This window comes from Magnolia sinica, chromosome 2, assembly GCF_029962835.1.
Source record: "Magnolia sinica isolate HGM2019 chromosome 2, MsV1, whole genome shotgun sequence".
NCBI lineage: Eukaryota > Viridiplantae > Streptophyta > Magnoliopsida > Magnoliales > Magnoliaceae > Magnolia > Magnolia sinica.
The window spans coordinates 91,989,436-92,008,958 of NC_080574.1; the positions used below are offsets into that span (position 1 = coordinate 91,989,436).

Sequence of the window (19,523 nt, forward strand, 5' to 3'; positions counted from 1 at the left end):
GTTGGAATTGAGCCGCAATTTCAATTCTAGTTTCTCGCACACATACAGCCAAAAACTAAGCGCCAATAAAGGGAATATTGTTTACTTCAGTTATTAACGGCTAAGGAAGATTACACGGTATTTTCTTGAAAATGGCTTATTTACAGAGGTAATAAATGAAAGGTAAAAAAGACTAATTGGTCCGAAATTTCCCTCCGTGGCAAACACATGGTGTTCATAATGATTGCGGACGCCCCATTAAATCCGCAAAATGTGGACTAAAACAAGCATGCCCTTACGCAAGTTTTGCACCATTGCATAGAGTGGTGATTCATCCTCTTTCATGTAGCACGAGCGTTGCATATATATCTAAAACCTCCATCATGGGTCCCACTGATGTAGCATATATCTAGAGTAGCTCTCATCAATCAATTCTAACCATTTATTTACGCCCACCAAAGGGATTGTTAAAAAGTAAAATAGCAAATTCTCCAAATTTAAAGAGAGAAATCTGACAGTTGGTCTTCTCAATACATTTTTTCTGTTATGCTCTTAACGATTTGGGCATCAGTTGAGGTTACTCTATAATCATGCCTAGCATGCGACTGAAGACTCGCACGCACCACTTTTTTCTTTAACAAAAAATTTATAAAAAAATAATTAAAAAAAAAAAAAATGATGCAAAAATAACAGGGCAGACTTACTGGAAGGTACGCCCACCACCAAACCTACAACTTAGGGTAGCATTTTCATTTTTAATGAGGCCACCATATTTGATGGCCCAGATCGATGGACAAGTCAACATAGTTCCCAAGAACGTTGACATGGGTGAACAACCAATCAGTGCTTTGATGTCCCCACCACATGGGTGATGTATAGTGTCCCAAATATTTTAGACGATATGCAGGACGGCGAATTGTTATTTCCTGATACTCCATTTGTTCGAAATGACAGTGATCAGACGGTCAACATCTTGATGAATTTAAAATGAAAATGGGGCAGTCAAGATACATCAATGAAAAAACAAATGTCAAATCATCATCAAAGATCTATCAAATAGGCTCCACCCTGGATAGCTTATGATTTTAATGCATTTGGTCAGATTCTACGCACTGCAGTAATAGCTTCTAAAAGGCTTGCAGTTGTGACAAAATAACCAACATTCAATGCGCAGCCCCAATTGATGGTTGAGAAGAAGAATTGCCTATGACCGAAAAAATAAATAAATATCACAAAGTAGTTTCGAAATTCAGTGAGCTGTGGTGAGTGTGTTCGTTCTTTCAATTTTGTTTTCAATGTTGGCTGTGCGCATTACCACCCACAACCACATCATCAAAGTCAGAAAAATAATTACATGTTCTAAAGGTTCTGTAGAGTTATAACAAAAGAAATGTTGCACAATTCCAAAATTCATGTCAAAAACCTATTCTTCTTCCATCCTGATCAGTCCATACAGTATAAGCTATTGCAAAAGTCAGAAAATGAAAAACAAGAAGGGAAGTTTTGCTTATTTACAATCATTAGCAGAAACAAGCTCTGCATCCTCCTCTTTGAGGCATCTTGTGACATGTAACCGGTCGAAACTGAACCGACAGTGAGAAAATATTTATTGAAGAATAAAAAAGGAAAGTAAACAAAAAGATGAGGAATATGTGATGAACCGTTGTGCTAGATGAATGAGAATTTACAGGAAGGCAATAAATCAGAGGGCGGCATGAGACCCCCAAAATCCAAGAAGATAAGCATCAGATATGGCCTCGAAAAGAAACAAACTGACCTCCATCTGATGGTTTGGGGGAATTCAAGGAACTGTTCAATCAGCAAAATAGGGCATACAACATCAAAACCAGTAGGTGAGAAATTTCCGACCTAAAACACCAGAATGGGTACTGAACAGGTAGCCTCATCCTTACGACAGGTCAAATGATCCTTGTCCTTCACTGATGGCGTAAAGTAGTTTCTTGTACATAAGTTCCTGAAAAGGGAGAATAGGAATCAGTAAATAGCAGGAAGAAAGAAATTAAAAATATACAATGTGTAGATGAAATAGGACCTTGGTTGAATAGGGGGGAAGCTTGAGGTAATTCGCACAAGTCATAACACTGGGCAAATCATCATCAGCTGTTTCAGAAGGCCCGGTTCCATTTGCCATTGTGTTTGTTGTAGTTGAAGAATGCTGTAATTAGACAGACATACAAGTATTAACACAGAAATACATAACCACAACATGGAAACTAGTATCTAGTAGTGAAGGAAACAAAGGAAAAAAAAATGGAGCGTTAGATACACCCATTGGTTTCAATACCTTTCTCACAATGGTCAGCTTTGGATTTAACACAGCCAGACCACCTGGTGGAAGCCTAGGAGCACCAGTAACAAATTGGCAGAATGCACGCTGCTGCTCTGGGGTGAATTCTCCCATGATCTCAAGTAACTAAAACAAAACAAAAACAAATAAATTATAAATATATAAATAACAAAAAAGCAAGCCATTTGAGTCGCAAATTGGTGAGAAGTGAGTAAAATTACATTGAAATCAGCTTCCCTAAATCTGGAAAGAAGGGAGCTTACATTAACAATTGGAGGGCTCTTAGCAGTGTATCCATGATCAAATTTTATATGATCCGCCAGCGTCTCAGCCTGAAATAATAGGGATTATTTCTTAAATACACCAAGCTGTGCAATCTTCAAAAATTGCAAACATTTATAAAGATCTGAAAAGAGAATGAGCAAATTACCGCCCACAATTCTCTACGGCCACAGAGTAAGTAATCTAGTTCGTGTGGAGAAAAGATTTGAAGAGATGTCATGTCAAAGACCTGAAATGATAGAAATAATCTCAACACAGAGCCAAGAAATAGAACCCTACGAAAATATCATATCTGCATCCACAAGAGAACTGACAAACCGCAGAAAGACCACACATATTTCTATCCATTGACTATATTTATTTGATCCATTTATAACCATCAATCACCATGCTGATGAAGTCAAAATACCAAAAGAGAACAAACCAGATACAAGAGTCAAATCCATGATGTGGATCCTCATATCCCAATTGAGTACCCATGTCGAATAAGTCAAAACCGGTCCGATATTTGATCCGTGTAGAATATGGATCAGCCATACCTGAATACTTTAACAATTGTGGAAGTATGAGAGGAAAAAATTGTAAACAAAATACTAATATAAAATAAATAAATTACTTAGATTTGGAGGTCAAGTAAGATAGACAGCTAGATACATAATGACACCCAACACCTGGACAATCTTCAACACCAAGAGAATGGAGGGAAGTACGAGGGCGAGGATCCTTTGGCTTGACATAAGAAATTTATATATAGCAAAAAAATTAAACAGACCAAATGGCCAACCCAGTGTGTAGTCTATTGGTAGGCTTTAGATCCAAGTGAATTAACGGAAAGATGTGCAATTGTTTCCTTTCAAATTCCGACTATTGCCCCAAACCATGAATTTTCCATTGAAATGCCAAATCAAGCCTAAGTTCATGGTCCAACCTGAACAAACCTTTCAGTTTGGTTCAAACCTACAAATTCTGAGATTTAAAGGATCTCCTTATACTGACAGTATCCACTAAATTTCCAAAACAGTTACTAAATCAGCGGAGACTTCTGAGTGGGGTTCTTAGATAATTTCTGTAATCAGGGATTTTACCTTGTGTTCTTCTCAATGTTTGAAAACTTTTTCTCTCACTAGTTACCTCCTCGCAGTTTTAGTTATCATAATCATTCATCCAATCTACAATAAAATTGAAGTTCTAACTTGGGAAATCTACATATTTTAGAAAACCTGTCAAGCTTTTTTCTTTTTTACTATTTTCTCCACTACGTTTTAAATGTGGAAGATTGTTATTTGGCTAAAACTTGGAAGAACAGAACACCAGCCAAACCAGATCATCAAAATTATCTTCAGCTCCTGCCAAAAATTTGAGGTTGGCTTTTAAAAGGTAGATCAGCAAAAGTTTCATGATTGGCAACCCATAGGGCATCAATCTTCATCTTTTAACTGATGTCAAAGACAGACCAGAAATTTCAAGGAGGCTATTCCACGAAACTAGGCATTTTATACGTGTGTAGAAAATTCTGGAGTGGTAGAAGAATGTATTGTAGAGATTTCTAGCATGTTCTGGAGTTCTCTAGTGGGGTCTTGTAGAGACTGTAGAATTATCTAGATGGTTTCTAAAGTTTTCCTAGCCGCAGGATGACCACCACAAGCCTCATCTTAGCCATCCATGTAAAGTAGCTAAAAGGATCTTATGTCTATATAAGGAAGACGGGTCCTCATTTGTAACTAACCTCAAAAACCTCATTCTTGAGTTCTAGTGCAACAAGTTCTCTTACCTTGAAGGCTCTCTTGTGTACTCTACTCTTCAAATAGCTTGACTACACCATGGTGGTAGGCTGACTCGTTCACAAAAAGGTTGTGTGCGAGTGCTGCATAGTATGCACTTGGGGAAGCACTCGAGATATGACACTAGGATCTAGGAACCGGCCATGGCGGAGCCTCACATTGACTACACTCGCATGTTAACATGGTCCCATCCAGTACTAAACCCAACACAACTATTACACGCACACCTCAAATGGTGAAGCCAAGCAAGCAAACTAGGCCATAGAGCCACACAAGCCATATCAAATATTCTTGTTTATTCCTTTTCTTTCTTTTTTCTCTTTTTTTGAAGATTGAACAAGCCATATCAAATATTCCAGCATCCAAAAAATTTCAAATTCTCTATGTTGGTTTTGACACTTCAAATGCCTTGCTAACATTCAGTGTCAAACCGCCAACCATTACTGCTAAAGCTACTGTTTGATTATTGGGTTTGAGCTGGAGAGGATCAAAGACTTCCGGTTTCGTGAACGTGTCCATAACTTTATCATGGATCTGATTTGGATGAATACACAGGAAGCTAGATTCCTCATTGGGCATTGTGCGGCTTCCTTAATTGCACTAGCATACTCAGGTGAGCAGCAAGCCGTTGGTTGAACCAATAGGGGCTCTGGCAAAAGGTACCACCAGACACCCAATCCCAGCAGAAGACATGTTAGTAGGACGAATCAGCTGTCTTTGACGTAGGCGAAGGCCATTGCCTCTGGTAAGCCGAATGTCCTTGTACGACTACTTTGTCTTGTGGCGTCCGCTAATCCAATAACACGATCCAGGGATCAAAGTAGGGTGGCATTCCCTATTTAAACATCTTCGAAAAAAAAACAAACATCTCCACATAGCAAACAAGGCATTATGATTCTCACTTGGTAAGACTATTAACAAAATAGTTGGTAAACAAATAGCATCAAACACAATGCACATATTCAATTAAAATTGTATGACAGACTCCTTGAAGAACATAGTACACAGAGGTGCCACTAATCAAGCAACTCTAGTTACAAGTGATGACACAGTTACAACTTATAACGCAACCTAGCATATCTTGTGTACTCTTGACTAGTTTAGCCAATTGGGCGCATGTCATGTCACACACACACACACACACACACACACACACAAAAGACATGACAGATGAACCCAAAAGAAGCCTCAATAATTGGATAAAATATTTATTTTAGAACATAAAAACAGTTACCTGATTGAACCCTGCCCTAAATGCTTCCATTTGTTGCATAATACCAGTCTTCACAGTTGCATCAACTACCAAGGAAATGTATTCTTCCAAATTAATAATATCAACCTGTATAATATAAGACAACCACAATAAATTTCAGTAAGTCCTAACTTGAAATCACTGAAGCACACAGGATGTTAAAGGCTCATTCATGAGGAATACCAGTGTGTTTTCCTCCCCAGGTTTTAGGATGTAATCTGGGTAACCAGGAAGAGTAAAATCTAGACACAGATCTTCAATAGGAGCACCACGGAAACGCAAATCCGCAATTGCCTTCTGATCATTACTGACTCTTGCCTCTAGATATTGTTTGCGATAAACAAGGACTTGCATTTCTCGCAAAATCTTCCCAAACTCAACATCAAAAGAAAGAATATCATGCAAATCAAGCTCCTGGAGAGAATAAGATGATTACTAATTGTTAATCCAAAACCTTCAAAGAAAGATGGTAAACAGTAAATGTTGGCAAAAATAAAAAAGAATCTGCAGTCAAGCTCACCTGTCCCAGCACAAGTTTATAAAATGCTGTTGACAACGGCAGGTCCAACATTCTTCCATCTTGAAGAGCTTTTGCCATCACTCGGCCAACCAGACGAAAATATTCAATGACTTTGGAAAATTGACTACCATCAGAAGTATCTGCATTTGGAGGCCAAGGACGAGGAAACAGCCCAAGAGGAGCTTGTATGAGATGTCTGGCCCCAACAGCCAAATCTAGGTCAATTTTCTTTCCATCAGAAGTATCCTTGTTTTTCTGTTTCTCTTCATCACCATCAATTTCCATTGCGGACTTCCCCAATGAGGAATTAGATCTCCACATTTCCAGTCCAACCTTTTGTAGGTCATGACTTAAAAGGGTATAAAACTCCAGTGTCGGCCCCAATCCTGTGCCAACCTCACCAAAATACTCCACTTCAAGAACGGCCTTCTGGCTGGAATACATCTCCATAACTTTTACAGCAGAATCCAATATACGATTTCTGGAAACACGAACTTTTTGACGCTGTAATCTGCCAACACGGACCTCCCTCTCATTCGTTGAGTTATGAGTATCAGCGCCCTGCTGCTGCTGAAGTCGATGCAATGCACGGGATAATCCAAAAGCTGTTGAATAGAAGTACTGTCTCCTTGTTTCGAAAGGAAAGAGGAAAGGGCATGCTTTGGTGAGCTGGTAACACCAAGAAGGGAGACTTCCACTGCACAATGCAAGAGCATCCTGGATTTGCCGAGCTAATTTGGGAGTTAGTTTGCTATTAATAAACTCTTCTGGCGGAACCTTGGCACCAGTTGTACTCAGATCGACCAGACTAGAAATCCTCCCTTCCGAAAATTCATCAGAAACCGCCTGAACTCTTAACCGAGGTGCGAGCTGATTCAAACCCTCCAATACACGCAACAAAGCCAAGATGTTGTAAGTAGGGTTAGATTTCTCCATATCACAAGGAAGCTCCCCCTGCAAGATGCTATCCAGAAGAGAAGTTTGTTGCCATTGAGTATCCGAGCCAGAATTTAAAGCAGGGCCAGCTTTGGCAGACTTTGGCAGAGGAGAAGTTAAACCTCCAGCTGAAGCCCTGTCAATTTGGCTGTCTGCCTTCTGATATGTGATGTTATAAACATCACCCCATAGCCTACTTCCATCACTAGACAGAAAATCAGTACCAGTGTACCTTTCATCATCATCCTCATCCAGCACAAGCTGACGTTGGATAGCCTGATAAATAGTTAACTGCCTGTTAAGCTGCTTCCCACCCGCTGAAAAAAATAATTTTGGAGGCTCATTTGAACCACCAAGAATAAGTCCACGACGATCTCTACCACCCCTGATACCTCTACCACTCACAGATGCTAACCCAGCCATGGCAGCTGCAGCAAATGACATTGCACCCTTGGAACCAAATGAGCTCCCAGTTTTGAGCTCAGCAGACTCCCTAACTGAGGATGTCCTGTTGCTAGAACCAGAAGACGGATTTGTCTGGCTATCACTTGTAGCGGGAACAGATGAACCGTCATCAGCTGCATCTCCTAGTTTCACATCATGTACCTTTTCTGGCACACAAACAGGAACAGAGTCGTCTCTTAGCACCTGGAAGAGAATGAAAAATACTGAATTCATCAGCACAAGATTCACATAATGCACCACTTACATTTAATAAATAAATAAATAAAATCCAAACGCATACATGGTTCCTTGGGGCATCAGATAATTCCCATCAATATTTGAGGCAAATATTTAGTCTCCAGTAAAATGCTGGTTTGCACCAAATATTGAGACTGAGGAAGTCATGGGGCAAGTGAAAATAAGAATTTTAATTTTACAGTCTACATTTACATGTTAATCAATATCAAGAAGATTCTAAAGAGATTGTGTAGCAACAAAAACTCTCATACAAATAATACACTACCAAAGGAAAACAAATGCTAAACTGCATACATCGCCATGGTCATCATCATCTTCATCTTCTGAGACATCGTCCTCTTCAATCACCAATGCATCATCAATCTCAAAGGGAGAGGTATCCAACTCCTCATCCTGCAAAACATAAATGCACCGTAATTTTGTATGATGGTTAGGACAACAGCCTGATGGCATCAACATTGTAACAAAAAGTGCTAACTGATGAAAGGGGAAAAGAGTAAAGAAAGAAGAGAGAACAGTTAAGTCCAAAAACCTCAACAATAATTGTCCACATACTTAACACTTAAAATAATATGGAAGGCCATGATGGACCTAACCAAATGGAAAAGGGAGTCTCAATTCAGATAATTTTTTCTTGAACAAGAACCCACAAAATTTCTTCACATATAATTTTCATCATTATCATCATCATCACCATCATCATCATCATCATCTAAGCTTATCCCATCATCACATGCAACAGAGAAATAGAACTGGTAATCAAAATGTTACCCCACTCTTCTACAATACGCAATACATGCCAAGCAACTAATTGTGATATCCTCTGGAGAAATCTTCTTCTTTTTTAATTAATCAACATCATAATTCCTCACAAGGCCATAGGTATGGCTCAGTGTTATAAATAGCTATGGCTTTTTAGAGCCTTACAATAAATATAGACTCCTCTCAACCAAAGAAACCAAAACTAAGCTCCCATTCCTTAAAACACATCACCATAACTAATGACAACCATACAAGCTCACAGTAAATTACCCATAATTCACTCAAACGTGCATGAATTGTGTGATCTTGGGATTGCTTGAAAGCTAACATAGTAGGCTTTCAAACAGGCCAATTTGATGTTATTCTGACATCATTTGATACCAAAAGCGTGGACCATCCATCATCAGATCCTTGAGTTGACCCAGATCCACAATAAAGCCAATATGGATCGTTGGATGGTCCAGATCTGTGATCGACCAGCTCGTGTGGCCTAGAAGCATCCTTTGATTGATCATGTATGGTCCTCATAGCATCAAGTCCCCGTGACTTCAAAAGAATCTCTCGTGTTTGAAACTGGCATCAGCCTCTGTAACTCTGATGCACCTCCAACCAAGTTCCCCATCACTTTTGTGGAAGCTGATTGTGAATGCCCCCGAGTCAGCTTTGGCTACATTTATCAGATTGCTCTCTTCTTTCTCATGTCCATGAATACGTCTCACCTAGTACGTCTCCTTCTACATCAGCTGCAATGCCCATTCTACTCATCGTTGCACATATACCCTCTCACCTTCACATGGTCCAGGTACACTCACTACCATCTTTGATTATTATATTTTGTCACAGCAACAAACTTTATTGTCTTTTGTGATGATCAACCATCACCTTTTCTGACAATTTGAGTCGATCCTTCATATAGTCCTTTTGTTGATCCATTGGCAGGTACCTCAATTGATACATCCACGAATTTATCAGATAATACAACAATGGAATTTTGGAATGCATCGTCCTGGATCGCATCAATTTTGTCAAACATGCCATCCCTTGGATGACCAAGAATGCAGGTGGGACATGGAAGGAGGTAGTAAGAAAAAACTAAATGACATATGGTCTAACTGAAGTTTTGGCCCCTGATAGAGTGGAATGGCGCAACAGGATTCATGTAGCCGACCCCAATTAATTCAGATAAGGCTTAGATGATGATGATGATGACATCATCCTTGGATCTTTATATACACAAATTAAGATGCATTGAGTTTTTGTTGCCTCTCCGAGTGATCCATGCAAGCCTGGGCAAACTTCTTCAACAAAGTTCTAATTTCATTGAAGTCCTTGATTGCAGCCTGGGAAAACTTCTTCAACAAAGTTCTAATTTCATTGAAGTCCTGGATTGCTCTTATCACCTCCACCCACGTCTTCTCAACCTTCTTCGGTCCCGAATATAGTTTTCTCACAACGGAGCATTTCTAAATAGCCATTGTATGGCAGGTTCCTCTATAACGATGAGAATGGTATGGATAGGGATTGCCATGATGATAACAGGAAGATGGGTAAGGATTGAGGCAATGGGAAGCTTGCTTGTGATAGGCATGGATATCCAAATAGATGGAAGATGGGTAATGATAAACGTAACATGTACAAGAATCTAAGTAAGAATAATTGCATGAAGTCTACAAGCAATCTTCCTCCAACCACATCACAAAGTTAAGGAATATGTTGGTTCACTGCAGTAGAATTCAAGGAAAAAGGGTTTAGGGTTCTGGAAAGATTGGAGATTTTAGGGCTCGTTTGGGAGCTTGTAAATGGAGGTAAATGGGAAATGGAATTGGAGGTAAATGAATTGGGAGTAAATGACTTGCTCGGTGGTGTTTGGATGGGAGTAAATGCATGGAAATCAAATGAATTGAGAGTAAATGTAAATGAAATCTTCTCTTAAAGGAGAGATTTGGAAGTAAATGGGGTGAAATGCATTTTTGGGTTCCCTTGGAGAGTCGCATGAGTAAACAAAGGCGTTGATACACAAATGTCCACACCTCGGAAGCGATTTACTCTCAATTCCTCCCGTTCACCTCCATTTACTCCCATCCAAACGACCCCTTAAGACAGGAAATTTTAGCACTTTGTGTTTTAAGTAGAGAATTTAAGGATATTAGGGTGTAAAGATGGGGAAAAGTGGTCATTATCATCATCTAAGCCCTATCCCAACAAATTGGCGACGGCTACAAAAATCATGTTTCAACATTCCATTCTATCAAAGGATCATATCCTCAATTAAACCATAGGTCATCCAATCCTTTGTTACTAGCTCCACCTACATCTTGTTGGGCCTTCCCCTTCTCCTTTTTGAGCCTTCAACTTGAACCAACTCAATCCTAAGTAGTTCAACTCTTAGTCTTTGTTGCACATAGACAAACCATCTAAGTCTACTTTCCCTCATTGTATACATTTTTTGTGTGACTCCCAAATTCCCTCAAATGCGCATTCATTTCTAATTCTCCTTCCTCGTTTTTCCATTCATGCATCTCAAGATTCTCAGCATCCTCATTTCAGCTACACTCATCCTATGAACATGTTTCTCAACTACACATGTATGTTGGCCCTACACTTGCCCTATAAAATCTCCCCTTCAATTTGATCAGTTGTAGTGATTGCGTAAACTCCTGAGGCACATCTCCACTTGACCCACTGAGCTATAACTGTAAGAGCCACATCCATCTCAATATACCTGTTCTCATGAACTATCGATGTGTTGTGCCAAATTAGAGCTTTTTGTGAAGAAATTTGGAGAAATTTGTCAATTTAGGGTTGAGGAATGAGGGGATATTGGGTGTTTAAGAATTTAGGCTTTCATGATGGGGAAGAAGTGGAAAATAAAACAAAGAAACAAAATTCCAAGGAAACTTGCTCGGACGCCGAAATTGATGCAACCAAATTGAAAAGGGAGTCTCACCTTCAATACATACCAATTATCTTCAAGATCGAACCACAATTTTTCAAGGATGCAATAGAAGAATAAAAATAAAAGACCTATGCCCAACATTTTACTAGTCGTTATGTTAGGAATCACTATACTCCCACTCTTCTTCTACTGTAGGCAATAAATGTCAAGCAACCATTTCTGAAATCCCTAAAGGAATTATTCTTCTTTTTTACTCGTCAAAATCATAATTCATCACAATTCCATATTCTCGAGAGAGGGCAAGACAATTTATGATTTGACCAAGAGATGTATCTCCGAGACCAAGAGAGGGCAAGATCTATCTCGTGAGAGAGAATCGATTATCAAGGAAAAGGGTTCTTCGAAGGGAAGAACAACGGCGCTCAGTAAAAGATGGCCATTGATCTTGTTCCCTATTGTGAAGTCCCTCAAGATCTTCATGTTCAAGCCCGCTACAATCAGAGAAGGCCCCTCAGCATCAACTTCACAACAGCAACAGATCTAGAGGAGGCGAGCTCCATTACACAATTAGAAGTTCGGACTTAAAGCTTGCTTTCTCTCACATGGGTTCAAAAACGCGGCGGACTCTGCCATCTCTACCCTTCATCATCACTCCGGAGGATCTCAGTTCAGTTCGCTTGCTTCAGTCCTCATCCTAAGACCCTCAGCAAGGAGCCACTAAAGGCTCCCATCGGTCACTTGGCAGACCTGTGGAGATGGCTCTTCCTGCACAAAAGTGACCTATAGGGTTGAGGGTCTATCATTCTAAGATATCGTAGTTGGAGGAGGCATCACTCTGAAGGATCTCAGTTCAGATCGCTTGCTTCAGTCTTCAACCTAAGGCCCTCAGCAAGGAGCCACCGAGGGCTCCCATTGGTCATCCACTTGGCAGACTTGTGGATCTGGCTCTTCCTGCGCGAAGGCGACCCCCAATGGTCAAGAAAATTCTCGCCTCGTTCTGGCCAGAGCTGATAGTAGACAAATTGATAGTTTCAGAAGCTGATGCTCAATACAATCACAGCGTCATCTTACTCAGTAGGAAGGGGGAAACCCCTACCACCATCAAGGAGTGGATCGAGGCTAAAGGCATCCTCAAGAGCAGAATTTTTGATATTAAGCCTCTGAGAGATCGAGACGTCCTCAACCTCAGACTCAACACCAATTTAACTGTATCTTCCCGGCAGGTGGTCTCTATCCAGACAACGTTGTGATCTCTATTCGCAAATGGGAGGACTACTCCATTTTTTGTTCAGCAGATGTTTGGTTTCAATTCTTAGGCATCCCCCTTGATTTTTGGAACCTTGAGTTCATGCATTCCTTGGGTACTTATTTTGGGGAAGTATTACAATTCAATCCAGCCACAGAATCGGGATGGGATCTCTGGATGGCTCCTATTCTAATTTGGAAGAAGAATTTGGACCCCTTAATCAATTTCATTCCATTCATAGTCGATAAGAATTGCTTGTTCATTTCAGTTTGGTTGGAAGTCCCTTCATCTCTCTTGGTTGGAATCTATGGTGATTCTGCTAAGACCAAGGTGTTCCGTAACGATAACGGTGGCCGTAACGGCCACCACTATTACCTTTACAATACGGGGCATAACGGCTGTTACGGTCGTAACGGTCTCTCTTTTTTATTATTTTTTTTATTGAAAAAACTCCCAAAAAACTTGTATATGCCTCGTAATGTTGATTTAAAAATATGCAAAACTTATAGATGTCCCGTAATAGACCATTACGGGGCTATTATGGCCTTTATAAGGGATGTAACGTGCCGTTAATGGCAATTACGGGTCATTTTTTCCATAACGGTTGTTACGACCATTACAACCTCGTAACATGTAACGGTTGCCACCATTACCTTTATGTAACAACCTTTACGGCACACCATGGCTAGGACAGGGTTCTCGGTAGATGGAGCACAGAAAGCTCTATGGTCCGACGAAGAGAAGAATTAAGTACGGTCGACAGCCCACAAGCCTGCCTCCACACGTGCATCTGAGCATGCCTCAAGGGACGATCAGTCCAATTCTGTTGAATCGGCTTTTGGTGACATTTGTTTGGTTCATCATTCCTCTTCTTATCATGCTTCTTAATGTGGCGGACGGAGAAAGGAAGTTGAGAAGCCCGAGGCTACCAACGCCCCCGTATGTATCAGGCCTTTGTCACCTTTAGCCCATCTCGAAACGACGCATCTCGAAGAAAGTTGTTGGTGGGCTCAAGGATCACCTTCTTTCTCTTCTCCTCTTGAAAATGCCCTAGCTGTGACACGTGGAGTTGTCTGACGTTTGAACCACCTCATAATCTCCCCCCGTCAGAATCAAACTCCTTTGCCAACGAAGAAGACGACACGCCTAAACCAAAGCTTTTCTCCCTGGATATCGTCGATTCGGAGGACCCTCTCCCCTCTCAATCGGATGACCACATTCTAAGCCAAAGACACATGTCGCCTTATCTTGGCCACCCCCCTCTTGATCTCTCCAACTCTAGTAAGGGGACGGTCGAGATCTCCCCAAAGATCGCTTAAATCATGAGGTCAAAAAACAGTAGTCTTCCCCCATCTTTATGGGAAACATCCCCCCTTCAATCTGAGCCTACCCTCCTAGTTCGTTTCTTCTAAGGAATGATCTCAACCCTTCCCCCTCACTGTTCTTCTCCTTCTCTTCTTCGGACTTCAGCTCCCCTTTTCTCCCATCTCCTCAGCTAGCAATCTTGCAAGCTTAGCTCCTTCGACCCTTTCTTCATCTCACCATTCCCTCTTCATCAGACTCAAACCCTTCCTCACTCTCTTACTTCGCTTCGCTGCCTCCCCTCATTTTGGAAGTTGTCTCTCCATATTATCCAGGACAATAATCCTCCTTTGGAATACCACAAAACACCTCTTCTCGTAACTGAAAGGAACCCCTCTTCCATCCTTTCTAAATGTAAGGATCCCAAAAAAAAATCAGGGAGGCGTTCAGCCCATTTGAGCCTTTCTTCTCCCTCTCTTACTTCGCTTCGCTTCGCCTACTCCCCTTATTTTGGAAGTTGCCCCTCTCCAGAGTATCCAAGATGGTAATCCTCCTTTCGAATACCACGAACCACATCCCCTCATAACTGAAAGGAACCCCTCTTCCATCCTTTCCAAATGTAAAGATCCCCAAAAAATTAGGGAGTTGTTCATGGATTTCAGAACTTCTATGGGACTATTGTTCGGGGACAAGGAGGAGGATTACATAGCCCTTTTCCAATTCATCGAAGACTAGGGAGCCCAAGCTACTCTCGCAACCAAACTCAACTCCCAAGTCTTCGAAAGGCTAGAGGGAGCTTGTTAGGCTTCAATCTTTGATGAATTATGAGTCAGGCTCCAACTCCAGATTGGCCTCGAAAGGCAAAATAGGTAAGATTGTTTCCCCATGAAGATTATCTCCTAGAATGTTAGGGGCCTTGGTAGCAATAGCAAGAAAACCATGGTCAAAGACCTTCCCCGCAAGTTCAAAGCTCAAATTATTGCCATTGAGACAAAGCTCCAACCAGTAAATAGCTTCGACCTTGATCCTATTTGGGGTTCTCATAATAAACGTTGGATTTCTCTTGATGCGGTCAAATCCTCTAGGGTAATCTTATTGGCTTGGGGCTCTAATCATTGGATCAAGGAAGACTCCCTCTTAGGATCTTACTCATCCTCAATTGTTCTTAAGCATTCCTCCTCTAACTTTAAGTGGATCCTTTCTTCGGTTTATGGCCCCTCATCTACCCCTTCTTAAGCCCAAAACCTTTATAAATAAATAAATAAAAAGAAAATTAAAATTCCAACAGAGGGGGACCAAATATACCTTCAGCATCGTTCCTCAAGAGATAAATACTACCGAGAGTTGCCAGAAAGTCTTGGATAATTGGGATATCATGATCCCACACATTCCCTCTGAAATTGAAATGTCATGTAACCTTCCCTCTTCTCCCTGCCGTTTGCAAACCTGAGGGATAACAAATTTGGAAATCTCTGTGCAAGAGGCTCCTCCCCCATCGCTAATGTACAGCATCATGTTTCCTTACCAAAAACTATCAAACTACTAACTTTTATGAAAACCTAATTTTTAGCCCAGGAATCAGGTTTTTCAAAACTGGATGGATATTTTGATGTAGAATGATGCAAATCCAGCTATGGATGTCTGCATCATATTGGGTAAACAATCTGATTGTCCAATTGTAACCTAAGACAGTTAGAGGAATAAAGATGCACAAAAAATATTATTTCAAGGCTTCAAACAAATACTCCAAGCCTTAGAGGCTGTCCTTTGTATTTCATAAGCTCTAAGAGTTGCCTAATGGACTTCCTTTCCAAAAACTCACAAACTGCTAACTTTTATGAAAACCTAATTTTTAGCCCAGGAATCAGGTTTTTCAAAAGTGGATGGATATTGGGTAAACAGTCTGATTATCCAATCGTAACCTAAAATGGTTAGAGGAACAAAGATCCACAAAGGAATATTATTTCAGGGCTTCAAACAAATACCCCAAGCCTTAGAGGTTGTCCTTTGTATTTCATGAGCTCTGAGAGTTGCATAATGGACCAAGTCCATTTGCACATGTTGAGATTGGTGTGAAGAAGATTGCCAATTCCTACACTGATGACAGAATCAGGCAATTCTCTTTGTACTGGGATTCTTTCTTATTGATGTATTTGCATCTTTCGGACAAATAAATTTGAGATCAAAGAAATATGAAGTTCTAAAAAATACAATTGTCATGGCATGAAGAGAAGCAGTTTTCTACAGTAAGACAAAGATCACGGATTTTCTCCTCATAGAAACCCCGCTCGAAATATCAATGAACTTCAAGAAGCAGTTTTCGACAAAGGAAGCAGATAAGAGGGTGTTTATGAAACAAGATCATACTTGCATCTCCTTCACTTCACTTGACTAAATTCATGAAAGATAAAAATAAATAAATACCATGCTTGAGCTAGCATTTAACAAGAAAAATTATGTTATTAAAGAAGTATACCTCAGAGCTAGTGTCCCCATGTGCAGGTTTCATTTTTGTGTCTTTATCTGAAGCTGCTCTTCTCCGTGCAGCATTTCTTGTTTGAGGTCCTCTCGCCTCATCAGGAGCAGATTTCAGAACAGCTTTACCCTTTCCTTTAGATGAGCTTGCAAGTCCGCTGTGAGGTTCCTTTCTAGTTGCACCTCCTATTGCCACTGATGACCTAGACCTAACTGAATGACGGCGACCAGACGATGCAGGAACAGATGTAGATGGTGATGAAGCACAAGCAGCAGGAGTTGACCCAGGCTCAGAATTTTTCAGCTTCTGCCCAGAGTCCCCTCGTTGAACTCTTGGCCAAAGGAATTCTTCAACGGCAGCTAAACTTGCCAAAGGATCAATGAGTACAACATTTGAAGAATAGTCACGGAGAGATTTCTCACCTTGTGCTCTACATAGGCGCAGCTTGAATGGCTGAGATAATGCACTTAACCCTGAGGAGAGACGTGCATTTCCACAAGACGATCTAGATGAATGGCTCAATACAACTGGAAACCGTTCCAAGGAGGATAAAGCATTTTGAAGCTTCTGCACTAACACAGACATAGGAGCTCCATTCCCTTCCTCAGTGCCAGCAGGAAGGCCAACTGCAATGAATGACTTAAATCTTTTAAGTGCCTGTTGACGAAGCTTGGGCAAGTTAGCTTCTGAGGTTCTCTCCTTGGAAAAGGTTCCACAAGAAAAATAATTCAGCAAAGCTGCAACAACTCCACTACCAATGAACTCAAATGTGGATACACCATCCCCTTTGCTTAGTTCTGCTAGCAGCTCAGATATAACACCAACTGAGTGCTCCTCGGTAATAGCCGAAATATCAATTACACGAAGAAGTCCAGAAGCTTTAGATTTACCCTTTGCTTTAATCTTGAGATCCTCAGCACAGGCATTCAACTTCATGCAGAGATTTTTCAAGTGTAGAAGATCATCTGTCGCTCCAACTTCAGTTACTGTGGGATCTGCAGGAAAATACTTATCTTTGAAAGCTTTGGCACAGGCACTAACTGCAGCACGAAGGCTAGAATTAACAGATGGAACTTCAACTGATGTAGGTGGTGAACCAACACTTCCAGGAACAGAAACTTTTGATTCTTCCAAAGAACTGCCATCAGTGTTTGAGCTACCACTACGACGTCGATAACGTCGAGAACGTGAAGATGTTCCAGCTAAAGCATCATTGTCCTTTTCAGCAGTTGATGCTTGGGCTGAAACTGAACTAGAAGAATCTGACAACATAAGCATATCAACTGCATGAACCACCCCTTCTCTCACAAACATCTTGGAGAAAGTTTCAGGTAGCTTTTCCATGAGAATGTCTGCAATCTGAAGAGCAGGAATCAAGACTTGCGGATCTTTCCATGCTAAAACACCTGCTAAGAAGCTGAAAAGAACAGGGACAATCAATTCATTCATACTTCTTACTAAGCATTTTTGGACACTTGAAAATCAGCATAGCACCAAAAGACATGTCAAGAGGAACATGATAAGGATACCTTGATATGTTGGTCACACCAAGTAAAGACTGAATCATATCAGCTGTACTGAAATACATCAACTTTCCAATAACAGACAGACATTTGTGGCGAACTGGACCATTAACACTGGATCCATAGATCTGTTTCCCCAAGGAAAAACAAAAAACAAAAAACGAAAGGCGTATGATTAAACAATTTGAGCAAAAACAAGGATGAGGCAACCACGTCTATCCAAGCACAAACCTGTATTAGAACAGGAAGAAGGTCCATTCCAAATTGCTGCAGAAGTTCAGGTTGCTCACGCAATAATTTCTCACGAGCTGAAATCTCAGGCATAGTTCCATTAGCATCATCTTGCTTCACAGAGCTGCTGGCAGGAGACTTCTTTGCAGCAGATCCTCTAATTAGATAATTAGAGCAGGCTGGGAGGGAAATCATTCCTTGTGGCAGTGGGGGTAGAAGCTCATCCGCAAGGTTCACAATCTCAAAAATCTATATAAAAGATTTCAGACAATTCAAAGTTCAACAAAAAAGTTGATGGGATTGAGAAACATAAACGTTCATTAAAGGCCACATACATCTAACAAAAAACCAGTCAAGGGAACATAGTAATGAAGCAGAAAACCTGAATTTTAGTGCAATCAGTGCTAACTATATTTCTATCTTCAAGTCAACAAAGGAAAATGGATCAACTCTTGTTTGCATGAAAATGGATGGGCTCTATGCTAATATCAAATTAGAGAATGACTAGTACAAAGAACAAAGAGAAGAATGATTGTGCTTTTTCTTGCAATCTAGGATCCATCATTGCCAGCCACATAATGGAATCTTTCCTCCCAAAATAGTTTTGTTCCACATTAGATAAGATCCATTTGGCTTCTTGATGAATGCCATTGAAACAAATAAGATGTAGATGTAACAGCATCAAACTTAAGTTTCAAACTTTCAACACTGGTGAGAGCAGTGTTCGAAATATCGGTATTGCGGAAAGTATCGCGACCTTGGGATACAGATACGTATCGGTTATCGCTGGGGATTATATCGTTTGTATCGCGTAATTTATTGCCCTTTTTGGGAAACATTGGGGAAACATTGGGAAAATAGTTGAATTTTTCAATGAAACTTCAGGGATTATTAAAAAAGATCTTAATACACACTTTTAAATCATAAAATCTCAAAAAAGAAGTGCACATAATAGGTTTCCTTTGTATAGGATCCTAAGCAATGCGTCGTTGATTGAACTAAGGCATCTATATTCAAATATAATGCATAACATTTATAAATATATCAAGACATGTATGAAAACACAACCAATGCATTCAAAATGAAATGATATACAAGAATTTAAAAAACATACCAATCAATGATATGACTGGCTATGGCCTAGACCCACAGAGAGTGTATGTGATGCTCAATTCATTATACACCACTAAATACGTGGTAATTAGTCTCAATTCACAGCTGAATGAAGGTAAATTAAAAATATATTTTTTTTTTAAATAATTTTTTCAGGTGGACAATAATGCAGGAAATAGTGGTAATTGACCATTATAAACTTTTTTATGGGCCA

At 40.3% G+C, this 19,523-nt stretch overlaps 1 protein-coding gene across 2 annotated transcripts in view; it reads right to left on the reverse strand.

The window, feature by feature from the left end:
* Positions 1–1,388: 1,388 nt before the first annotated feature.
* LOC131237268 (E3 ubiquitin-protein ligase UPL3-like) overlaps positions 1,389–19,523 on the reverse strand; it is a 35,023-nt gene continuing 16,888 nt past the window's right edge. The window contains exons 6-17 of one of the 2 annotated variants that reach the window (XM_058234958.1): positions 18,197–18,445; positions 17,972–18,093; positions 16,443–17,859; positions 8,055–8,153; positions 6,123–7,706; positions 5,786–6,016; positions 5,585–5,689; positions 2,718–2,798; positions 2,551–2,619; positions 2,285–2,413; positions 2,033–2,155; positions 1,389–1,954 (exon numbers count right to left, since the gene is read on the reverse strand). In XM_058234958.1, the coding sequence (XP_058090941.1) occupies positions 1,889–1,954; positions 2,033–2,155; positions 2,285–2,413; positions 2,551–2,619; positions 2,718–2,798; positions 5,585–5,689; positions 5,786–6,016; positions 6,123–7,706; positions 8,055–8,153; positions 16,443–17,859; positions 17,972–18,093; positions 18,197–18,445 (4,275 nt within the window). In that variant the 3' untranslated portion in view covers positions 1,389–1,888. The remainder of the gene's footprint in view (positions 1,955–2,032; positions 2,156–2,284; positions 2,414–2,550; positions 2,620–2,717; positions 2,799–5,584; positions 5,690–5,785; positions 6,017–6,122; positions 7,707–8,054; positions 8,154–16,442; positions 17,860–17,971; positions 18,094–18,196; positions 18,446–19,523) is intronic. The other variant, XM_058234959.1, reaches the window with a different exon arrangement.